Here is a 22,801-nt window from a genome sequence, read left to right on the forward strand (position 1 = left end):
ATAACTATAAACTTAAACTTTTAATTACTATTTAATTACTTAAGTTTAAAGAAATAGATTCTAAAAAAATAGTCTTTTAAAGAACTTAACTTAAAGCTTTAACCTCTTTCTCTAAAGGGTTTTAGAATATAATATTAACTAGAACTAATACCTTACTTATAGCTACTTAGTTATTAGTATATTATATAATTATCTTAATAATAACTAAAATAGAAGATTAAGAATTATTATGAAAAGGTAACTAGAACTAAGAGGATAATATACTTAAGATATATATTAAATAAAGATTAAATCTTAGCTTATCTTTTAGTAGCTAAATAGTAGTTAGAAATAAGCCCTTCTTACTAAAATAGCTGAAGAAGCCTTAGAGAAAGTATCTCTAATTCCCTATAAGATATCTTATATAACTAAAGAATTAATAATATCTAAAAATATTTCATTAAAATATAAAAATACCTATTAAATTATTATACTTATTTTTAAAGTAAAGTAATATTTCTTAACTAATAAAGTAGTTTAAATAATTAGTTAATTTACTTAAAAGAAAATTAAGCTCTATATAACTATATATAAAGGCTTTACTTTATTTTAGATATATATAAATTATAGATAACTATATTAATTTACTACTAAGAAATAAAGAGTTAAAGTGAAGTAGATTAATATATATTTAGGCCTAATAAAGGTAGATTTTTATAAAGAAATACCTTAGTTTATTAGTATAAAAAGATTATTAGTAGGTAGAATAATAGATTTCCTTATCTTTTATATATATCTAAATTATTAAAAATATATAAGTATTTAGAGGAATATTATAGTACTAAAGGTTATTTAATTCCTTATAATATTTTATAAAGAACTCTCTTATATATATTTATAGAACTAGAGATATATAAAAAGTCCTTCTTACTCCAACTACTACTTATATATCTAACTACTTTTATTAACTACTACTCTATTAAATTATAATACTACTTTAAATTTTACTAATAAATTCTCTTATTTTAAATTCTTTAATTCGTTTATTTTGTAATATTAATTATTAAATATTCTATTAATTTTAAACACTTAAGTAATATCTTTAAATTTATTTAATATTTAAAAAAGATATAGATTATAATAACTATATTAATNATAGAGTATAATAGATACTAATAAATAATAGAAGAATAATACCTCTTTAATTTTTTAATAGCTTTAAGAGAAAAAATATTTATTTTAAAATTTCTAAATATTATCTTTTGTTTCTCTAATAAATTTAATAAAATTACTATTATTCTTAAAATAGGTAAAAAAACAGTAAATATAGTATTATTTTAGTATTTTTTTTTCAATATATATACTATAGTAATATAAAGAAGGAGATATTTATCCTTTAATAATTTATACTCTCTTTATATACTCTTATAAATATTTATAGAAGTTTCTTTATAAATTACCTTAGTTTTTAAATATTTCTTTATAAGAGTTATATAGTAATTAATAAACTACGCCTCTAGGTAGTAAACTATAAAGAAAAAGTTAGAAGGGAAGAAAGATTTAATCCCTTGTGAAGGGATATAGTTAAACGCTAAGTGAAGTGGCTCGTACTGGGTCGCCGTGGCGAACGCGGGGTGGTCAGCTCTCAGCGTGGGGAACACTCAGAACAGGGGTGGCACCACAGGGCAGAAGTACTGTGAAGTACCTGACTGCCGGAGGTGGGTGAGCATCAGCGAGCATTGGCGGCTTACCTAAGGTGGCCCTCATGACCTTAACGCCGAAAACACAATGTTGAGGTACCTGTGGGAGGTACTTCTCAAATGTGAGGTGTGTTAGTGCCGAGATGCCTTCCCTATGCTTGCGCCTTGGGCCCGGGACGAATGCCCTTCTGTGCGTGGATCTCTGCGTTCGTCATGCCTGGGACTTCGGCCTCGACATCCTCCACCCGATTCATCTTGCGAGGGAAGGCTTTCACCACACCGCACGACACCATCACTCCCCCCCANCCCGATTCATCTTGCGAGGGAAGGCTTTCACCACACCGCACGACACCATCACTCCCCCCCAGCCACCCCGCAGGCCGGCATAAGGCTCGCCGACGAAATCGAGCATTACAGCCAAAGCACCAACCAAGAAGATGCGTGCTCCCCACGGAGAGCTCCTCGTGAAATCGATAACAACTGTCTCGAAATTGCCCTTGCGACATCACCCGAGCAAGCTGCCGATGGGGACGATGGATCTTAGAAGCCGTTCCAGTTTCTTCTCATCCTCTTATTCTTCTTGACGTCTGCCGTCTTCAGATCCAGCTTCTCCATCAAACCCCACCGCAACCCCCATTCCACCTTCCGCTCGTTGGCCTGCTGCAGTCCGTCTCCCCCCTGGAAGCTCATCCTCCCCCAACCAACGAGCTCGGTCGACATCGAACGCGCTATAGCACGTCCATTGCAAGCTTCCATGCCCAGATCGGCACCGTTTGCGAGGAGCCAAGACTGTTGTTTCGCGCCGAGCACTGGGTTTCCTCCCAGCACAGCAGCCCGCTAGGCCTCAACACCATCTCTCGCCAACGCCTTGGCGATGTCTGCGCTTCGATTCACCACGCCCTTATGGCTGCCGAAGAGGCTCTCGACACGTGGTAAGCCCAGATCGGGCCGTCCGCAGAGTCTCTGCTCTTGTTAGCCAAGCAAATGAAGAAGACGGCGTCCCTGGCTGATCCCGCCGGTGCCCCTCGGTAAACGGCCGAGAAGGACAAGACTTTCATCCGCCAATGGCTTCGGTAACTGGTCCCAGAGAGTCATCCGAACCCCTCCAAGGAGAGCCTCGGTGCACGGGTGTCTCTGGTCAACTCCATACGCTCCAGTGACCGCCCACTGGCAGCAGTGCCAGCACTCTCCGCACCTTGTTAAGGGTGGCCTGGTATTAGCACTTCAGCTTCGAACACCTGGGCGATGGACTCTCTCGATATCATCCATGACACTAGGACATCGCACAGTGCTTTCATCAACCGGCTGACTTCGGCAAAGGCTGGCATAATGCGGCAAAAGAATATGGAGCAACATTCGTCTTCTATTTGGCCAGAGTCCGCGCAGCTACTTCTCCGTCCCCGACCCGCTTGCTATTCAATCCGCACTTGCCGGGGCTATGTCACACCTGCAGCATCAGGCCTGGCAGCTGTGGCAGGCGCAAGCTCAGCAAAGCCACACTCGCGCAGCCTTTGCTGACGCTCACCGCACCGGGAAGCCGACACTCATGTCTCGAGTGTATGACGCGCTGGAGATGACGGCGTCGCAACTGAGAGTCGCGCCAGCACCCGCTCGAGTCGACTTCAATGTCTTCCGGAACCCCCTTGGGCCAGGTCAGCATTATGGGGCTTTCCAAGATGCGCCCCTGGAGGACTTACCTCGGGAAGAGGCCCTGTCACCAAAGGCCTTCGCAGAGCGGTGGCACTACACATGGGCTTCGCTTCCGGCCGAGCAGCGGAAGGGAGTGCGGGACGGAATTCACACGCTGGACGGATTAGGCGTGGTCTTACGGGCAGTTGAAACGCAACATCCATTCCTCCGCGTGCCAGCTCTCGGCTCTTCTAATGTGTGAGTCTCTGGGCACTGGGATCAGGTCAGGAATGCTGTATTGTGGAGTGTGTTTGTACTGTATTATACGATTTGAAAGTAGTCTTCACAGACGGCTAGGAGTCCTTTCAAGGCTAGTCTATCTAAACCTGTTTCTCTTCACCATCGTCACGAGCCCCTCAAGTTCGAGAGGATCGCGGATCAATGTCCAGGTAAGATTGGCGTATCTGAGCCAAGCCTTCATCGCCTGCGTCTAATGCTGAGCCGACACGCATACTGGATGCTGCCGGGATCCCGCGGACCTCGCAGCGGACTTGAAGCATCGCGCTTCAGCCCAAGGAACGAACAGTGGTCCGATAGCACTTTTGCATTGCAGCCTCAACCCACCTGCCAGAATCTGCTAGTATCTGCCACGCTACACCAGCGTTTTGAGGAACTCGTGCCTCAGTGGGAAACCGGTCTCAGGCTTTGCAGCAGCTACAACGAGCTCGGATTGTTGAAAAGATTAGAGTTTCCTCGGGAGAGGTAAGCGTTTACTAGACTGCACAGCCAGTTGAGGATGCAGACTGCTGCCGCATGTTCTACAGAGCTCCGAGTGGGACCCATGGCACAACCCGGTCCTAAGGGTTTCCACGATGACTCGTGTGTTGAAATTCAAGCTAGAGAGGTCTGTTGGACATGTCTTGGTAGATGTCTCAAAGATCATGAATGGGCTGGGCCTACTCGATCGGCATACCGACGCTGCTGCCGATGCACAACCTCATACGTCGCGAGCAAAGTAAACAAAAAGCCAAGGAACACAATACTACGGCACGGAGATTGCCAGGAAGACTACGGCATACGTTATCTAGTCCGGGTGTCAGATGGATCTGAGTGGCGAAAACCATGGAGAGGCAGCGCGAACAATCGTGGGACCCATTTCGCGATGGCGGCGAATTGTGGTTCAAGCTAGCCAGGGACACCTCGAAACCCGACTTGGATTGTCCGCACTGGACGCCATCTACTGGGTATTGTAGGCGCCGATCGCTTGACCGCTGCCGCTCACCAATTCCCACTGACCCTGGCTACAACGCGCGTATTGCTCGCCCCAGGTTGCCAGCCTTTGCTGCCGCTTGACCGTGGGGATACGGCCATACGGTGGGGGGATGCGGGCGAGAGTTGGCTCGGTAATTGGACAATGGGGATGAGAAGCTGGTGTCGGTATGCGGCTGTTGGAGGCGCGTGTCTGGGGCGGTGCGGTACCGAAGGATGTCAACGAGGCCGAGACCAATGGCGACTTGAGCAAGTCTAGATCATGTGCCGTCGCCGGTGTTATGAATCGGAAGCCGCTCGAAGAGGGATTCCACGTGGGATGTGGCGTGGCTCGAGTCGAATCGGACGACAGCCGGGCGATGTTGAAGGTGAATTGGGAGACGTCTCGACAGGCCGCAGCAACTCGGCGTCCGAATCAGAGGGCGGGATGGCGTCGGTCAGGCCTTGACGCCAGTGCAGAGATCCGGGCATGTAATGTAGACACGATTGAGCAACCAGGTGAAGGTAGCAGTCGTGTTGGTCGGGGGCAGCTGTCCCAGGAGAATGCGATAGGGTCTGTCGACGATGTCTCTGCACGGTGAGAATGACGGGAGCAAGGGCGGCTGGGTGGTGCCGAAGGAGGACGACCAGGTCGTCGAAGAGATCCAGTGGTGACTGAGAGATGCGCAGGGAAGAAGCCCGAGAGTCGAGTCGAGGTGGAATAAGGGGCGAGCCGTCGTCATAAGGAATCGAAGGTGCGACATAGTCACGAGCTGCAAGACTTGAGTTGAAAGTCAGGATGATGTAGACGAAGGGCCAAGTCAGAAGGGGTGTCGGGGCGGTTCGACTTGGCTGCAGACTCGAGGCCTAGGCCAATGTCGCAGCCACCAGCATCTCCAACGGGATCGTGTCTGCTCCGAAGTGCGACGCAGATGGTGGACCGAAGGGTAGAGCATTCGGGATGCGGTGTCGGCGTCGCTCTGGAGGGATCTGAGGAGGTCAACGGAGGCGTTCTCCAACGTCATCATGCTACCCAAACCTCTGCAGAGTGGATGCCAGTCGCGGAGACGCAGCGACAGTGGCAGCTGTCGCGAGCCGGATGGATGCTTCAGGTTTCCGAAAGCGATGATGCAGTGCATGGCTTCCAATGATGTATCGCCATGTCGCGGGCTCGGGGGGGGGGAGGTCATGTGTCGTCGGTGACGGCGGGTTGTACGGCGGTGATATCCTCGAGGAGGTCGGCGAGGGGAGTTGGGACCGTAGCTGGGTGGGTGGGCGTTGGCTCGGGCAACGTGCTGTCAGCCGCAGACAAGGGCGGTGGCAGTCGAGGGGGAGATTCAGGCCTCCCAAGAGTGGCGTACCCTGCTCATCTCTTGGCCAATCATCGGTGTAGGTCGAAAAATGGACCCACTATTTTTCGACCTGCAAGACCCAATGACTGGTTGGCCGGCCTCGCCCAGCACCTTGAAGCGGGAAGCCGGGGTCGCCAGTGAACATGCCGCGCAGGCTGTCGCGGACCACGGGGTCGTCGTCGACGATGACCAGGCCGATCATGTGGAAGGCCTGACGCTGCACGCGCCGCTCGTCTACGGTCAGGTGGGCAGGGTAAATGGCGTCGTAAAAAGCGTCGGCCTCCGCGACGCGCGCGGCAAACACCTCGTCGAAATCTGCGAAGGGATGCTCGAGCGCGTTTGTTCGTTTCGTTTTTGGTGAAAAGGCAAGGCGCGTCACCCTCTACGGCCCACCAGCGTTCACCCAAGTGCCGGTCTTTCGTGTAGACGCTCCCGCCGAGGAGCGCCTCGAGGCGGGGCCGCTCTCGCCCTTCCCACGACCAGGTGTTGCGGTACCAGAAGCGGCCTTGGCGTACTCGATCACGACGTCGAAGTAGCGGTTCGCCGCGAACGCATCGGGGCAGCGCGCCGTAAAGCTCGAACTCAGGAGCGTCCCGTCCGCGCCGCCGGTTCTCGCTGACGAGCTGCTTGTAAGGATAGGCGACCTGCGGGTACTTGTAGAGCAGCTTCGAGCTGTGCCCGCTCTAGCTCCGCCTTGAGTCCGGCGAGTCACTCAGCCTTCTCGGGCTCGTCGGCGAGGTTGTCGAGCTCGTAAGGGTCGTTATGCAGGTCGAAGAGTTCCCTCTCGCTCTCGGGGTCTTCAAGTTCGTCCAGTGTCCCTGGTTGCCCCAGAGCGTCGCCGTAGTAGTGGATGATCTTAAGGCGCTCCGTCCGCAGCCCGTACTGCGCGTAGACGTTCAGGCCAAGGTAGAAGCATTCCGTTCTTGGGGAAAATGCTGACGTAATACATGTCGAAGTATTTTACAGCCTGCACAGACCTCAGGACCCAATGATTGGTTGGATCTGTTACAGCGCATGTGTCCGGCAATGCACCCAGGCCACGAGGGTCGGCCCATGAAACCACCTGGCTCCAGCGCCATCACTTGGCGGACAGGTGCACAGGCCAGGTACTCTCATCAGGATGCACGCAAATAGGCAAGTATCCTCTAGCTATCAATCCAGCAACCTGTCAGAGCATCAGTTGGTAACCTGCTGCCATGTTAATTAGGTACCTTATTGTCGCATATCAATCCTCAAGTGCTCATCCCATCATCATCCAACATTTGTGCACCCAGCTCTTCCAGAATTGCATGGCATGATTCCTTAGTGGCAGGGGGAAGTGAGATTCAGTTGTCAGGTTTATGCGGAATTTTGCGTAATCTTACTCCTTGGTGTTCTTCGTAGGTGCTGAGTCCGACCATCTCTTTGTCATCCCGTCACGTGCCTCCCGCCACAGCTGTGCACAGGCCCGCTGTGGCGGTTCACCATGGCAACAAAGAGGCAAAGGCGTCAATAAAGACGCCTGAAAGATAGCGTGTATCCTTCCAGCAACAACCTCACCACCCAAGTTCATGCGCATACAGTTGCTCACCCATCGTCACAGTCGCCCACGATGCACAATTTCGAGCCGACTCTTGCCCGCGTGGGCATTTCAATTCGAGACTTGAAAGCAACGAGACCTACAGATACCCAAGCCTTCCTCGAGCGACATTCCATTCAGTATACAACCTCAAGCACCCCCGCCACAACTTCAGACGCTGCATCCCATCATCCCGCATGGGTCTCATCTCCGCTGAATATCGCGTATCTCGATACTGCAATCCAAAGGCTTGCACTGAAACCAAGCAATGGCGCTCCCAGCACCATCAACGACACCCTCAGGCCCCCAAACGATGTTCGGCCCTCGGAGGGTGCACCATCGTTCAGCGCGACAGAATGGGCAGAGGCTTTCCGGGACACCGTTAGATGTCTCTCGCGGGAGCTACCTCGCGGTCGTGAAGGTCCCGATGTGCTGCCGTCCCAAGCATTCGCCCGGCCCCGATTCCCAGATACAGACAGCCCATGGGAGAACTTTCTGGTCATCGGCGCCGACGAGTCGCCCGCGTGGGAGATGATAGCTGTTCTCGAGACTGACCATCATCACGTTGGCTGTCTTGTGGCCGACCAAACACCGCCAGATGAGCACTCACGAGACAAGGTCCTGCGCAGCGAGCTCTTCAGCATGCTTGTCCTCCTTCACTGGCGACTCAACCTGCTCAGGAAGCCTAACTGTGGCGGCCATGATCCCTCGGTACGTGATCTTCCTGCTGTCTGCTTTCATCAGCAACGAACTGTGGCTAACGCGACTCTGGTCCTAGGTTACGGTAACGACGTTTACGAGAGCCCGCGTTCGCATCAGTCAAGCCTACATCGACTGGTCCAATACTGACAAACCCATTCTTCGAGTCGTCAACCGCTTGGACAAGTCTCTCAGGGATTTGACTGGCGAAAGTGCCGCAGCCAGAACATGCTGGCTTGATGTCCTGTCATGGCTCTGCTTCACTCCGACCGAAAGCGACAACATACGGGTAGAAAAGCAACGGAAATCTGGTCACCGCTGGCAGCTCGAACAGCACGCGAAGGATCGGGTGGTCTCCAGGTCGAGCGATTCTTCTGGCACAAGCGACACGGGCAGCAGCGGTAGCAGCAAGCCCCAACATGACGAGGCCGCATCCCCAGCATCATCAGCCCCAGGCTCGCCTCGCCTTAACACGAAAGAAAATCAAGACTGAGAGCTTTCGGCAGTTTTGCATCAGGCTGGTGGTCTTGATAGGTGTACGTCATTTGCTGGGATTTTGAGACGCTGAGTTGCTTGGAATGAGCGAGTTATTACGCCTGCGACCACGAAGCGACTTGGGGTATGAAGCGGCGGGTGGGTCGGAGTTATGGCTTTGTGATTCTCGTTTTGGAAGCACATTATGATACCCGGTTTTGAAGGATTACCTTTGGAGGTTTAGAAATGTTCGTTCACGCCTTTGTACTTTGGTCAGTTAATTGCAGGCAAGGCGACCGACGCTTGCTCTGAGACATGCACCATGCTCAGCTCTTTCGGTGTTGGCATTGTTGCGTCTGCCACAGACTGAGATTACGTAATACGATGCAGGGTTCCGCGCTGGCGATCCAATGTCTGAACAATTTGTTGCTGGCTTGATATGTACGGATAATTACATTAACCCCTCAGTCCCCACGCAACCCTTACGATCAAGATCGCGCCAGCAACACACAGGAAGAACGAACGCCGGCTACCTATCTCGAGCCTCTTATCTCGGCCACATTCACGGCGACAACACCACGTATGCCACAACAAGCCCAGGATGCTACTCCCGGAAACCGTTTACGCCTGGCAGAGCCAGGTCCGGGCAGTGGGCATCGCAAACGCGAAGCTGGGCGATATCAAAGCTGATGGGCATTTCTCTGGTTCCACGATTCCCTACAAAGCCTTTCTCCAACTCCGCGCTGTCTGGCTTCCGCTGAAGGAGGGCGCAGCTGCTCCAGCCGACCTCGAGACCGCCGGCTTCTTCAACCGCACTGACAGAGATCTGGCCACATCCTGTCTCGACGCGAACCATTCGCGGCTTGAGAACTTCTTCGCCACAGTGGAAGCATCTAACCATGACCGACGTCCCCAAGACCCGTTTCCGGTGACTCCATCGCTGGGCAAGGCCAGGCTGGGTCCTCTCTCCCAGGCGGACGACCTGGGCATGTTCGTGCCTGCCTTTACGTCGTGGCAGCGGTTGAAGCCCATCGGCAAGACTCAAGGTCCGCCTGAGGGGATGCCGAACTTCACACCGAAAGTAACAATAAGATCTAATTCCACGCTTCAAGAAAACCTCTTGCTGCAGCCGGTATCCCGTTTGGACTTGACCGGAGCCAAGTCGCAGCTGCCACCGCGGAGTGCAGACGAACTCATCGCAGACATGTGTGCAAACATTTCTTTGAGCGATACTAGTGTCGATATTGACACTCCGTCCAAGCCCGCACGAGGGGGCAGGCCAGGCGCAACAGGTCAACGAGAGCAGCCGGTTCCAGCGCCGCCAGCGATGGAGGGCGGAGACCCAGCAGAGCCCCTGAGCGAGAGGGTGGACGCTGTTCCAGCGCCTGAGCACGCAGACTCGGACGCGCCTGCGCCCCTCGTTCGCCCCGGCAGGACAGAGTATGAAGTGCAGACGTCCCATTTCTTTGTCACGTATGCCGACACGCTTCTCGCCCACGCCCTCTCCGTATCGATTTCAAACCACCTGTCCATCGTGCCGGAAGAGCGACCGTATGGATTCGGCAAGGCCGCAATCCCGCCCGTCCCAGAAGGGGAAGCAGCCGCGCCGTCATCTTCCGGGGCTTCGAGAAGCAGACGGCAACGGCCGCATCTGTTCGTGGCCTGCCCCGATGGTGCTGCCTACGTCAACCTAGGCGACAGGCTCCGAAAGGCATTTTTGCACTTTGAGCTGAAACCGTTCCGCAGAGATGGGTCAGCGAAAGCATTGGATATTTGCCGTGAGGAGACGGCCGAGATAGCAGCTATTCTTTACCAGGAATACTGTAGCGACGGCAAGGCCGACAAACCGTAAGTCCACATGTCTTGATCTACTTCCTCTCCTGATCCCTCCTTGTCCATGTCAACAAAGAGGCCTCCTCAGCCTTGACAAACACGCGGCGAAGATGATGTGGCTCTGCCCACATCTGTGCATGCATCAGTTCCCCACGCGTGTGTCGATCTCATGTAGATGGTGATGACTGATGTTTCGTCGCCGCCGGCTGGATGTAGACCTGAAGAGAAGCCAGTGCGTCGGATGATGTTGTCTCTGGACCAGGATGAGTATTGGCTAATTGTAGCAACCGTCGGGGCGAGGTACCTCGACTACATAAAGGACATGGAAGCGACCGCCGTGACGCCTGGCGATGTAGACATGGATCTAGACGACTTCGTTCAGTTCCAGCCATACGGTCCATTTCGCATGGGACGCTCTCAAGCCATGGGATACGTGAATCTTGTCGTCACGGCCAGTGCATTGTCCCAGTTGGGGAACACTGAAACGGGACGGAGTTTGCGGAGTCGCCTAAATGTAGATACCGCAGGCGTGTGCTGATGATGCAGACAGTCAAGGGCCGCCGTTGCGCAAATAGGGCCGAAGGAATGTATCGCGGGTTCCGGGCAAAACGATCAACAGGAGCCGAGAATGGTGGTTGAGTGGTTGGGTGGTTGGGTGGTTGGAGGATGAGTTGGCCCATGCTTATGGTGCTTATGTAACGGCCTGAGGTCGGGTGGTCGGAACACAATGCGACATGCACGGACCATATATCCGTGCACTCGGCCGAATCTGTCAAGTCCCGGTTAGGTCACAGGTGACGTGGGGGCGGCGCTCCACGCCAACTTCCAATTAAACGACTCCGGTGACATTCAGCAGTCAGCCATCACTGGCTGGCATACCTGGACCTTCCATTACCTTAGACAAGCCCGGGCAGTTGCTCCTGCCGCCGCTGCCGTACAAGCATGAGGTGGAAGCCGCATTGGATCCTTCCTTTTCTTACCTAGTGAGGTACCTAAGGTAGGTACGGCACCTACGGCACCTACCTTACCTACCTTATGGTCCCTTGGTCTACGCTTCCGCGACCCCACGCGCCAACTTGAACAACGCCCAACACGCCGTCAGCATCGACACCAATGGACATTGACAAAGCCCTCGTAGACGACATCATTTCTTGTTGTTTAGCCTTGGCTCATGATACCGAGAAGGCCAACGACCTATATGATCGTTTGCGCCGTTACGAGACGCATGTCGCCGAAGAGCATCGACTTGACCCCATCCACATTCGCGCATACCTTCCCCCTCCAGTCATCGATACGCTGACCAGGCTGATCCCGGACAAACATTTCGTCGTCAACACGCGCTCTGCCAAGCTCCCAAAGGCCGCTCGCATCTGGACAGTGCCTGCCCGACAACTACTCTTCCAGATCGGCTTCGACTACGCTCGCCAGGGTGACAAGTTCTTTTTCGCCTTGTTCCAGCTCGCTGAAGGCTGCAGGCATTGGCCAAGTTGCCTTCTCCGTCTTCGTCAAGCTGCGTGGACCCGCCGCAGCCAGCCGGGGACCCTGACCCGTTCGCAGGCCGCTATCCGTTTTCGCCTGGGTCTCAGCCTCCATAATATCGAGGTCGTCCTTCAATCACTTCCCCGTCCTCCTCCAAAGGCAAACACAGCAGTTGTTGATCAGTCACCTACCAACGAAAAGTCGTCCAGGAAGGGGGCCGTCGTACCAGAACAAACCACAAGTCGCTCTTCCGCCCACAGCAGTTCTTCCGCCCACAGCACTTCTTCCGACCACGACAGCTCTTCCACCCACAGTAGCTCTTCAGCCCACGGCAGCTCTTCCGCCCACAGCAGCTCTTCAGCCCACGGCAGCTCTTCGGTCCAGGACAGCTCTTCGGTCCAGGACAGCTCTTCGGTCCAGGACAGCTCTTCTTCCAACGACGCTTCTACGCCAGGACGTCCGGCTGCAGACACAACTTCCCTTTCGGAAGGAAGTACGCCTGAGGTTGGCCGTACGAGTTTGTCGGAACAAGAACCTCCCAGGACCCCCACTCGGGAGCTGACCCAAAGCGGCGCAGCCCATGACCCTTCTGACATCTTCGACACCCCGCGTTCTTCACCGAACCAACACCGTTCTTTGTTCGAGAAGAGAGACGCGTCCGTTGGCCATCTTAGCAGAGATCACGAGCCCGAGGACATTGAGTTCGAAGACGACCAACCTATCTTTAGTCCCACCGACTTCGACGACGCTTGCGACAGCGAAGAGCACGAAATTGCCTCCCAACAACAAGCTTCTGGTGACTCTGCCCCAGTCGACACGCACAAAGACAACACAGAAGACATTGCGCACGACGAAACGCATCTAATTCCAGCACAAGAACATTCTGTCAAGAACCAAGTGTGCAGAACCCTTTGCAGCACATACTTGTCGCCTCAGACGCAAACGCTTAGTACAGATACCATTTCCAGAATGACACAACCACCCGCGAAAAGAGCATGTAGGGGCGAGATGTGGCCACTGCTCACAGCTGATGAGACGAGGGATTTCATGCAGGGAGATCAGCCCCCGTCACTCGACGTGTTCAACGTCATTTTAGTTGCCCTGTGCGAGCAATGGAAGGACGTCGTCGTCGTCCCCACGGCTGAGCTTACCAAGCTTCACCAAGACGACTATCTACCGGACGCTGATCTGCTCGACACCGTCTTTCAACGTGAGACTATCCTTTTACCGTATCTAGCAGACGAAGGCACTGTTCTCATGGGGAAGATCGAGCACAGGCAACGCATCGTCGTCAGCGCGCAGCTATTTGGCCCATTCCCATCCGACGCCAGCTTGGAAAATTCTCGCAAGCTAACTGGCCTTTTCATCAGCCATTACCTGCCCAAAACCCCCCATCTACTGAGAATGCCTGTTCTGTACCCAGGGGTTTCTCCACCAGGGCCTACGAGCCAGTCAAACAGCGCCATCCACTTGATCGCCGCAGCTATTTACAAGGCCGCAAGAATCGACACGCCCAGTACCATACACGCAGAACTGTGGCGCAGAATACTCCTCGGGTGCATCGGTGGCAGGATTACGGACTGGGAACTGGTTTTTCCGCCGATGCCAATCAACAGAATGGACGAGCCCCCACAACAGCTGCAGCAACCCAGGGCAGCCGAAGGCAACAATAATTTCGCCCGGTTTGAAGCACTTCAGGCGACCTATCTGCAACAACAACGGGAATTACTGCAAAGCTTGAGTACAGATATGGTTCATCTCGAGGCCTACCACCAAAGTTTGACACCAACACTTCGCGTTGTTAAATCTTTGCACGAGACATGCCGCGGCCATCAAGCCCAACTCCGAGCCAAACTTAATGAAGCGACGGAAAGGCAATCATGCAAAAGTGGTCCTGGTGGGAAGGCAACGGCAACGTGTGTTGTCCAGATCTCCCAGGAGCTCGAGGCGACGGAGAGACGCGCCACTGCTGCAGGCAACGTGTGTGAGAGTCTCCAGGGTCTTGACCAACGCCTGACTGAGATGCACCGCGAGTACATAAAGAAGCGGGAAGTGGTAGTGAGGAGGCAGTAGAGGACAGCATTCGGGGTTTTGGTATGGGTTTATATGTATTGATGGCGCAAAAGAGCATTATCATTGAGGACGACTATTAGGGAATGGGTCGATATAGATAAATTAGGTGTTAAATGCAGAGATGCCATGTTGTTTTCCCGCGCACGATGCAATTTGTTTCTCTCAGTCTTGTGGCTTTCGCTCGGCGCCGTGACCGCTGGCCGGGTTGTGTGATGCTATTATAACCTACTGCCAACGCCGTATGCTGGCCACATCACAGTTCCAATACAGGGAACCTGTCAGAGCACACGCTGCGGACCTACGTACCCAAGAAACGCCCGTTGAAACGCCGAAGACTGCGCTGCACTGCGAGATGTTGATCACTGCACCCCGCCTAAGACCTTACTGGCATGACCGAGTCTAGAATGTCGGGAACGGTAGACGAGAAAAAGAATGAATGGTTTTCTGGAAATAAAGACAAAGATGTGTGAGTGAAGGATTGGCAATGAGAGAGAAGCATGGGAGGCTGCCGTGGGCGCTGAGCTGAAATTGGCCAGTTTAATTGGCGGGGAGGCAGCCTTCAATTGCATCTCGGTCAATTGCCTCCGTAAATAATTGCAATGGTGCAAGCGCACTTATCATTGCCTCTCTCCGACCTTATTGTTCCCGGCCTTGGAGCCGTCGCCCTCGGCCTCGTCTTCTACCACGGGAGGCCCGAAGCCGGAAGCCGGGAACAAAGCTCATGTGATCATATAGAAATCCCCTGTCCCTTTTGACAGTCGCTCGCCCGAGATAATCCCGCCTCTCGATTGTTAGTGTGGATAGACAAGGAATCGAAGTACATCGCTGGGTGAACTTGGGTCGTTTTCCCTTCTGAGCAATCGTTGTGTTCCTGGTTATCTAGTGAAAGCTTCAGAATCATGCCCTAAGTATGATGCCTCTTGATTAGGTCTTGAGTAGGAGCACGAACCAGGTCTCTGTGCATTACTTAGGGCTTTTACTTGCTGTCCAAGTATTGTTACTTGTCGACAAGCATAGCTCTAGTCAAGATGCAGACCTATTCTTACGCATGGCTTGCTTTCATGCCGTGTCTGCTCGTGTAATCTCGTCTGCGCACTGAACGTAGCCGTTGAATTGCTATCGTCAGAAGTCCGGGAAGTGAGCTCTCCGCCCTGTGTTCAATGATACTCCCCTCCAACTACACCCATAAGTACTCTTCAGCATTGACTATATTACGCTAGAGAGTTGACGCCAGCTCTGTTATATTAGTTGATGCGAATGTCATCAAAAGTGAGAGATGTCCTTGCTCACCCGCCCGCGGAGCCATCTGGACTCTCTAACCCTACTTATCAAACATTGAAAATCCCTTCATAAAAACGGACACTATAGAAATAGGTCTGCATGGAAGAGTTTGCAGACGTTCTAATTCCCGACTTCAACAATCCTCAGCAGCCCCGCATGCGGGAACACCTCTCGAGGAGCGACCATACTCGTCCAGTGGATGAGCTGACCCAACGCATTATTCGACAAGCGCATCAGTGGTGGGGACACCAGAGAATGAAGCCAGGGTAGACTGGAACTTGGAGAGAAAAAGCGAGCTCATAGCGGGATTGAAGTTGTTCCGTGGCACTCTGCGAGCCAGGAGCTGTCTTTGAGGACGGTCAGCGTAGCGTTTTCGAAGCAAAGACAAACCCTAGAGCTACGCTTCCCCCCCCCCCCCCCCCCCCCCCCCCCCTNGGCCCCCCCCCCCCCCCCCCCCCCCCCCTTTCAGGCTGGTATCCCAGCAATGAGCAACTCAGGAAATGTTGGAGGCAGCTTGGGCCGGCTGCTGAACATACTGCAGATTGAACCCCCGCTGTCGCTGTCCCTGCGCAAATGTTCACGTCATCGAAGCTATCCTTGCCGCTCTCATGACAGTGCTGATATGATGACGTGAAAAGCTCCAGTGCTGCTGTATTCAACTCTCGCCATTGATGTGTGGACAAGTAAGTGAGGAGAATAGCTTAAACCTCCAAGAAGCTGCCGGCTCAGTTGTGTAGCTAGAGACGTTTCTGTGGCAAGCTCAACGCATCTCAATATGTTGACGGGCCCTGCCACTCGGCTGCCACTGCTGTGGACTGCCAGCGAGTGCCAGAGGCTGCCATACAGCCCTCTCCAGCGCCCTAGCGCCAGTAGTTAGTTCTCTCCATCACACATCACAGTTATCACTACGTTCTCACAATAAATATGACTAGTCTTGAGTATCTGCCTAGGTAATAGATTCAATCGTTAGGTAGAGTCCTTCCCAATCAAATACCACATCCACAAGCCAACCATAACGGTCACTAGTCCGAGTTGAATTTCAACTGACAGCGTAAGGGGTGTGGTTTCCTCGAGAAACCTGCCTATATAGGCGTCTGGCGCATGTAGCTGCGTGTCATGTTGGCAAAACGGCCGCAGGCTTGCAAGCTCGACCGGATGTCCGACTCTCCGAGTGACCGAAAGCCCCACATTATTATCGCCCTACTCGTCCTAAAATAAGATATGGCTCTGCTTCCCAAAGCGTTCCAGACGATCCCTCTCCAGTGAATCAAAGGCTCCCGCTTCCATTAAGCCTGCGAACTTACTCATGGGCCCTAAATTATTTCTTCGAGCACAGCCCTCATCTCATGTGAAGCTTGCTTGTCGCCTATCAACTGGCCTGTTGTTGCAAAATCCTTCGCGACTCCAGCTGCAATTGAGGCAACTGCATATAACGTGGCCCTAGCGTGTTTTGAGCGGCCCTGATCACCAGCCCGACCCCAGAGATTGGTTGTATGGGCACTCTCCCCGTCTTACAGGTCGGATGTTCTGGGATATGCGGACGAACCGAGCACCAGGCCTCGATTGTGGCTTTGATGCAAGACTCTACTGGAACCTTGAATAGACCAACCCGAGATATTCCAGGCTACTGAGGTGAGCATACATGGGGACACCTGGAGAGCCCAATCTTTCAAAACGAAAACCAATCATCATATGGCACCCGCTGCTTGTCTTCTGTGGCCCTGGAGCCGAAAGAGACTTCAATGTGATCCGCAAATCCTTTTCTACCTTGATTCATCTAGCCCTAGGATCTCTCTTGAGGATTACGGCAGACATAAACACAGCTTAGAGGCATACAAATAGACATCAATCGCAGAATGCCTATAAAACCAGGGCTCCAACTTGTATCGTAGGCATCTTTATGGGAATCGAAACCACGGTCCTTATGCCATGCAAGTCAATGATAATCCCCATGTTCTCTTCATTCTTTCAGCAGGTGTCATTTCCCTCATCCAGAAGCACTTATTATGGTCGATAATGATTGATTACTGCGAGAAATTCTGAAACTGTACCAATAGAACGTTCATGAACTGTTCATCCATCCTGTCACCGCTGGTCTACCTGCTTCAAGATATCAATCACGTGTAGACCGAGATGTCTGTGGATCTTTCAGACTGTGGAGAATGCCACGAAGGTTCCAGGAAGGTTGGGCCTGAGATGACCCGAATATTAGCATATTACCTTCGTGACCTTCGCGCCCGCTGGGAATCCTTACCTGGTCGAATGTCTCATCGAGCGTTTTGCGATTCTGGTCAAATGGATCACTTGAAAGTCCACCTGAATGGTTATTGCTCGACGTTCCCTGAGTAGCCGACTCCGCAGACGAGGGTTTGTTGGTGAAGTTTGTTGTCGTGCGCACGACAGCCAGTATGCGAAGACGGTAGGGGTGGTAGTACGTTATCATCGTCGTCACTACTCCAGTGAGTTCTGTGCGTCGCTACTTGCGTTCAGCCCCGGCTAGATAATGGATGTCTGCTGATTGTGTATAGGGCCCCCAGCGGCAGTTCGCATGTTCGGTAGGGCCAGAAAGGAGGCTGGCAAAACTGACTGGTACTGCTCTCGGGCATTTGCAGCTATCTTCCTAGCATGGCGACGTTTCTTGGATTTGCCCATCAGGATGGACGGCGGAAGAAATTTTGGACGTATGAATTGGGAGCCGCACCGGTACACCTCGAGTGCTTTCAGGACGTCGCTATAAGGAGGCGAGTGATGGTTTTGAAAGAAAAGCGGCCACCGAAACTACCAGTTGTAGTGGAATGGCTTCGGAAATGATACGATCGTGTGGCCTCAGCAAAGGCGGCAAATGCTGCCTGTATTGATTGCATGGAATGCTTGGATGGATATGTGTCGTCGACTGAACTGGAGGTGGGGGTGGGAGTTGGCTGGAAGCCGTGTATTCCTGCCGAGAAACACTTCAGAAGGTGTTCATGGCTGGGCTGATTACTTTGACAACAGGCATGTGGATGCTGCTTTCCTAAGTTACTCGCTGACAGCGCATCTGTGCAGGTGCTGTTTGGACGCGTCATGATTGCCCGGGAAAAGTGTAACGACAAAGGCTCTCAGAATGTACGATAAACTTGTAGTCATGTGTGCCAGCCAGTGCCAAATTCCAAGCTGGTCAGTCAACGGGCTCTCCGTGGGACTGGCAGAGTCATCCGGGGGATGGAAAGAACCAGAATCCTGAGGGAAACAAAGACAACAACCATTACAGCGGCGTTCTCGATAGAAATATCATGTTAATCTCGCGTGGATCACCTCTGAGGATGGGATCGCAAGAGTAACACCAACGCATCCCAACACCAACTTACAACGAGGGCCAGAAAAAGCTCTGGTATCTACGACATGGCGAGAATAATTGTCGATGGTCGACTCTGATAATGTCTCTATCCTTTGCAGCTGTATCACAGATTCATCTGTGCAGACCTAGCGCCTTACTCACTTCTCCAAGATCGAGACCGCAGAGTGCTAAGAGTCGATGACTCATGTCCCTCACGTCAGTATTCGTACCAACGCTGCGTCTACGTCGCCCCGTGCTGTCAGTCTTGAACCTTCGTTCACTACCAGTTCTAATATCAGCGGTCGACCAGAAGCAGATGACGACGGCATCAAAAAGAAGTCTTGTTAGCCTCCTGTTGACCAAGCAACCCCGAATCAGTTCGAAATACTCATCGAAATGACTTTTTGTCTTGGGATGTTGTTGGTCACGACGAATCTGTATGCATCTGGGGTCTGAGTCTGTCCCCGGGCAACAGATTAATCACAGATTCAGAATCACCATCATGACTCATAGTAACTTCTTCGTTTTTGCCGGAAGACGGTATGATGCCCTAAGAGAGCATCCTTACTATTGGCTGTGGCCCGGAAGTGTCAGTTGAGGTACTGAACTGCTAATCTATCCGTTTTAACACTTTTACCGGCAACCACTCTCTGATACACTTGTAACCGCCGTATCACATATAGCTAAGAGAACCTGCCTTCTCAAAGGTCTACTCCCCAAACTTCATTCACTTGACCCTTGTTCCATCACACTAAAGTACCCTCCCTACCTGCGCTTAACGGCTGTTCTCAGCATCACCTCTCAGCTGGCGTCACTGAAAGCACACAGAGCCCCGCGCCTTTGAGTGCGTTGGAAGAGGATCATTTGTTCGACATATGTGTTTATGTCAAATGCGCCAAGTAAGATCAAGCATACGTTTGTTTCGGCACTCCAAAACCTGAAGAACGGTCTCTGCTTATTGATGGATTCTTTCATCTTGACGGACGTCAGCTTTGGGTTGCGGTGCGGTACCTGGGACACGCAAATGTCCTTTCCAAATTCTTGACAACTCGCACTAATGATCAGTACCCATACATCAAGCCTTTGATTTTGACCTACAGTATGGCGCGAACTGCTTGTATGCGAACGACTAGGTCCTGTCTAGTCAATCGAATGCTTATGACAGTAATCAGAAGAGACTTGATATACTGACTTAACGAGATACGTCGTGTTGCCACTGGAATGTATTTCGACGAGATTCCGCCTCTCACGCTCATCGCCCTGGGGATTCGGGGATTCGGGTACACATGATTACATATCAGCATCATCAGCATGTTGACCAACTGACGACATATTCGGCCATCTGTCTCTACGTGTTGAATTCTGTTCAATCTCCTACACGTCATGGACACGATATGCCGTTTCTTCTTAATGTAGATCGAGGCCCTCCGACTTTGTGGACCCGACCAAGTCGAGTTGACATCGTATTTCCAGCCGGTGATATTTGGCGTTCTGTTTGGATCTTCTCAGAACTCATTCCCTTCCGAAAATGGACACTGTCCCTTACTTTTGCTTCAACTTACGTGCGTCCGTCGCGCATCTTGTACCGACGGGTGGTTGGGTGCTGGCAATAGATGGCAACGGGTAACTGATATTTGCGAGCATATGGTGCATTGTTTCAAACGACATACAGGTCCCAGCGCAAGAAAAGATTCTGCCAGGATTGAGCGCGGTGTTCATTTCATTAGGCTGTTCAAAGGTTATAATGCACAGTAGTGAAGTTCAGTATTTTGATCCGCACTTTCACTTGATGGAGGTGTATCCTTCCAGGGCCAGCAGAGATAATGGGAGCCTGCGGTAGCTCCCGAGTCACATCAGCGAGTGGCCAGACGAGTCTCTAGACGGGTTGCCAAATGGATCTCTTCAGAGAATGCAATACTTCCAGTGCCCCGATCCACTGATGATTAATACAGAAGTAAGAAGACTGAGGACGAGAATGGCCTGTTTTCCCTCCTCTCCTCACGCAAAGGCCAACGATGAAATAGGCATTGGGAATCTGAGTGAGAGCACATCTTTGCTTTACTTCTTCCAGTGGATGGCTCTGTTTTTGAGTCGCAGCCGGGGCGGCACCAGACATGCGGCTCTTCTTGTTCGGCCGGCGAGCTTCAACTGACTCCAGAACATAGTCTTCCATCTCGCCCGATACCTCCACAGTCGTCCTTCTTCCGATGTGGTGAAGACAAACCTCCTGGGACTCTTTCCGACTACCGAACTCGCGGTTGTTCACGATCTCCGAAACGGGGCAGACCGTCTGACTCAACTCGATGGCCAATGATGGCGCGCACCTCGTACAGAGGGGACGTAGCTGAAGTGCGTCCGGACGACAAGACTCTGTCGGATTCTTGATGGAAGCATGTTATTGGAGATGCTGGACGGGATTGGTATGGCACAAGTTGGCACAAGCCCATGGGCAGACATTTGACATCCACATCGGGCACCAAGACATGGACAAAGAGGGGACCACATCTGACGCGGGAACATCCTTCATCCTTGGTCAACTGCATATTCAGCCAAGGTGGCGGCGTCATTAGACCGGGTGCCGTGAAGATTATGTGTTTCCCGTCGTCCTGGCCTTCCTGGCCGTGGTTGTCGTGCAACGACACCATCGCGGGTGTTGCTGGCGCAGCCGTCAGGGGCTCTTGTATCGCATCTCGTTCCTTGCGATGGCGGGATCCATCGCGCCTGTGGGCTCGTCTGTATCGTTGCAACCTGTGTCGCTCGTAGTCAGTCGTGTCTCATCTGCATCCGCGAAAGCAGCAGTCCCTTTGGTTTTCCTCCAATACCACCTTTGCGCCACGGAGAGCATGTCGAGCATCATGTCCGACGCGGCAAAAATGTACCCCCGTCGGCAGCAACTGCGGCATCCGGAGTCAGCTTCGGGCGTGTCCGATGGAGTATACTTTCGTCGACAAGAATGTGATAGGTCAGGGGCAGCCAGCACAGGGCGTCAGTCCAGGAAGGCCGCAAGACATCCAGCAGAGCGACCGTGACGACGATGCCGATGAGGTTAACGATGACAGCCCGTTTGAACGGCAGTCTGCTTTCTGGGGTCCTGCTGCGTCTTGCTCCATGGGGTAAGATGCAGGTGGGCTTGAGGTATGACAATGGTTGAGTGAGGTAAGTGTGCTCTGACTAACAGTTCATCGCGGGTACTTTGCATCTAGCGTGCATCCGCATAGTTCCCAATGTACATGATCCGTGCACCGAGCTGCACTGTGACCATAAGCCCTAGGTAGCTGAATTCACAGTGCAGGTCGCAACATTCTTCGACCTGCATTACGTCAGCAGATATGTGGGGCTTGTGCAGAATCTCGCACGACCCTGGCCCGAGCGCTTGGGTGCTTACCTAAGGTACTCTTCTATTGGTTAGATATGTGGGGTTTGTGCGGAATCACTGTGGGTGTCGCAGGTGGCAGCAGACAGTGGTCTAAGTTGAGGGGAATCCAACGATGAAACCTTTCGAGGGGGTAAACAGCGGAAACAAATTAACAGCGTTGCATTCACATTTTTCGTGGCCGTACTTTGCTGACCTTGACGTAAGCCTTGGAAGCAATCGTCTGCAGCAGGAGAGGGTCCGGCAGGGGGAATGTGAATTCGGAGACTCGGCCGAGAGGTGGGGCCGACACGGGCCGATGTGGAGTAACCCGTGCCTGTGCCAGGACCGGAGGTGCAACTTGTATTTATATTTAGTACTCCCAAGTCGTCATTAAAAGACAGAGATGTGTCCCTATCCAAAAATCTCCATTCGTTGTCGTCCTTCTTCTCGCCGGAACCCTTAGACGGCGGAGGGTTAGGCCTAGGTTTGGGACAATTCCACCAAGTCGTCTACAACGGGAACATACCAGAGTATCCAGCAAGCTGCACACCCGCACTCGCCCTCGCGCTCGCGCTCGTCACGCGTCCTGGCCGGACCGGTACCACCATGACCCGAACCACACGTGAGCCATGGCGTTCCAAGCTGCCACCAGTCCTCACGGGGTACCCCGACCTTCAGCAATGAAGCCCAATGCATCATACCGTCGACAGCACGATTCCATGCCAAGGAAAATTTCGAGCTCGCCATCGAGGGCGCAACATCCGATCCCAGCGTTTCGAGCAAGACCCCTAGGGTGTAAGATGTGTCGTTCAGCGCTTCCCCAGC

The 22,801-nt window shown here is 52.1% G+C and overlaps 3 protein-coding genes across 3 annotated transcripts; all 3 read left to right on the plus strand.

Annotated features, from left to right (window-relative positions):
- Positions 1-7,499: 7,499 nt before the first annotated feature.
- GCG54_00015314 (uncharacterized protein) lies at positions 7,500-8,658 on the plus strand (the record flags this gene model as incomplete). Its single annotated transcript, XM_045415119.1, has 2 exons — positions 7,500-8,177; positions 8,245-8,658. The coding sequence occupies 2 exons, from the start codon at positions 7,500-7,502 to the stop codon at positions 8,656-8,658; spliced, it is 1,092 nt and encodes a 363-aa protein (XP_045258292.1).
- A 582-nt stretch (positions 8,659-9,240) lies between these two features.
- GCG54_00015315 (uncharacterized protein) lies at positions 9,241-10,491 on the plus strand (the record flags this gene model as incomplete). Its single annotated transcript, XM_045415120.1, has 1 exon — positions 9,241-10,491. The coding sequence occupies one exon, from the start codon at positions 9,241-9,243 to the stop codon at positions 10,489-10,491; it is 1,251 nt and encodes a 416-aa protein (XP_045258293.1).
- Positions 10,492-11,585: 1,094 nt separating this feature from the next.
- GCG54_00015316 (uncharacterized protein) lies at positions 11,586-14,024 on the plus strand (the record flags this gene model as incomplete). Its single annotated transcript, XM_045415121.1, has 1 exon — positions 11,586-14,024. One exon carries the CDS (start codon positions 11,586-11,588, stop codon positions 14,022-14,024), a length of 2,439 nt encoding a protein of 812 aa, XP_045258294.1.
- Positions 14,025-22,801: the final 8,777 nt, after the last annotated feature.

The sequence above is a fragment of the Colletotrichum gloeosporioides genome (genome assembly GCF_011800055.1).
Source record: "Colletotrichum gloeosporioides strain Lc1 chromosome Unknown consensus_86, whole genome shotgun sequence".
Classification (NCBI taxonomy): domain Eukaryota; kingdom Fungi; phylum Ascomycota; class Sordariomycetes; order Glomerellales; family Glomerellaceae; genus Colletotrichum; species Colletotrichum gloeosporioides.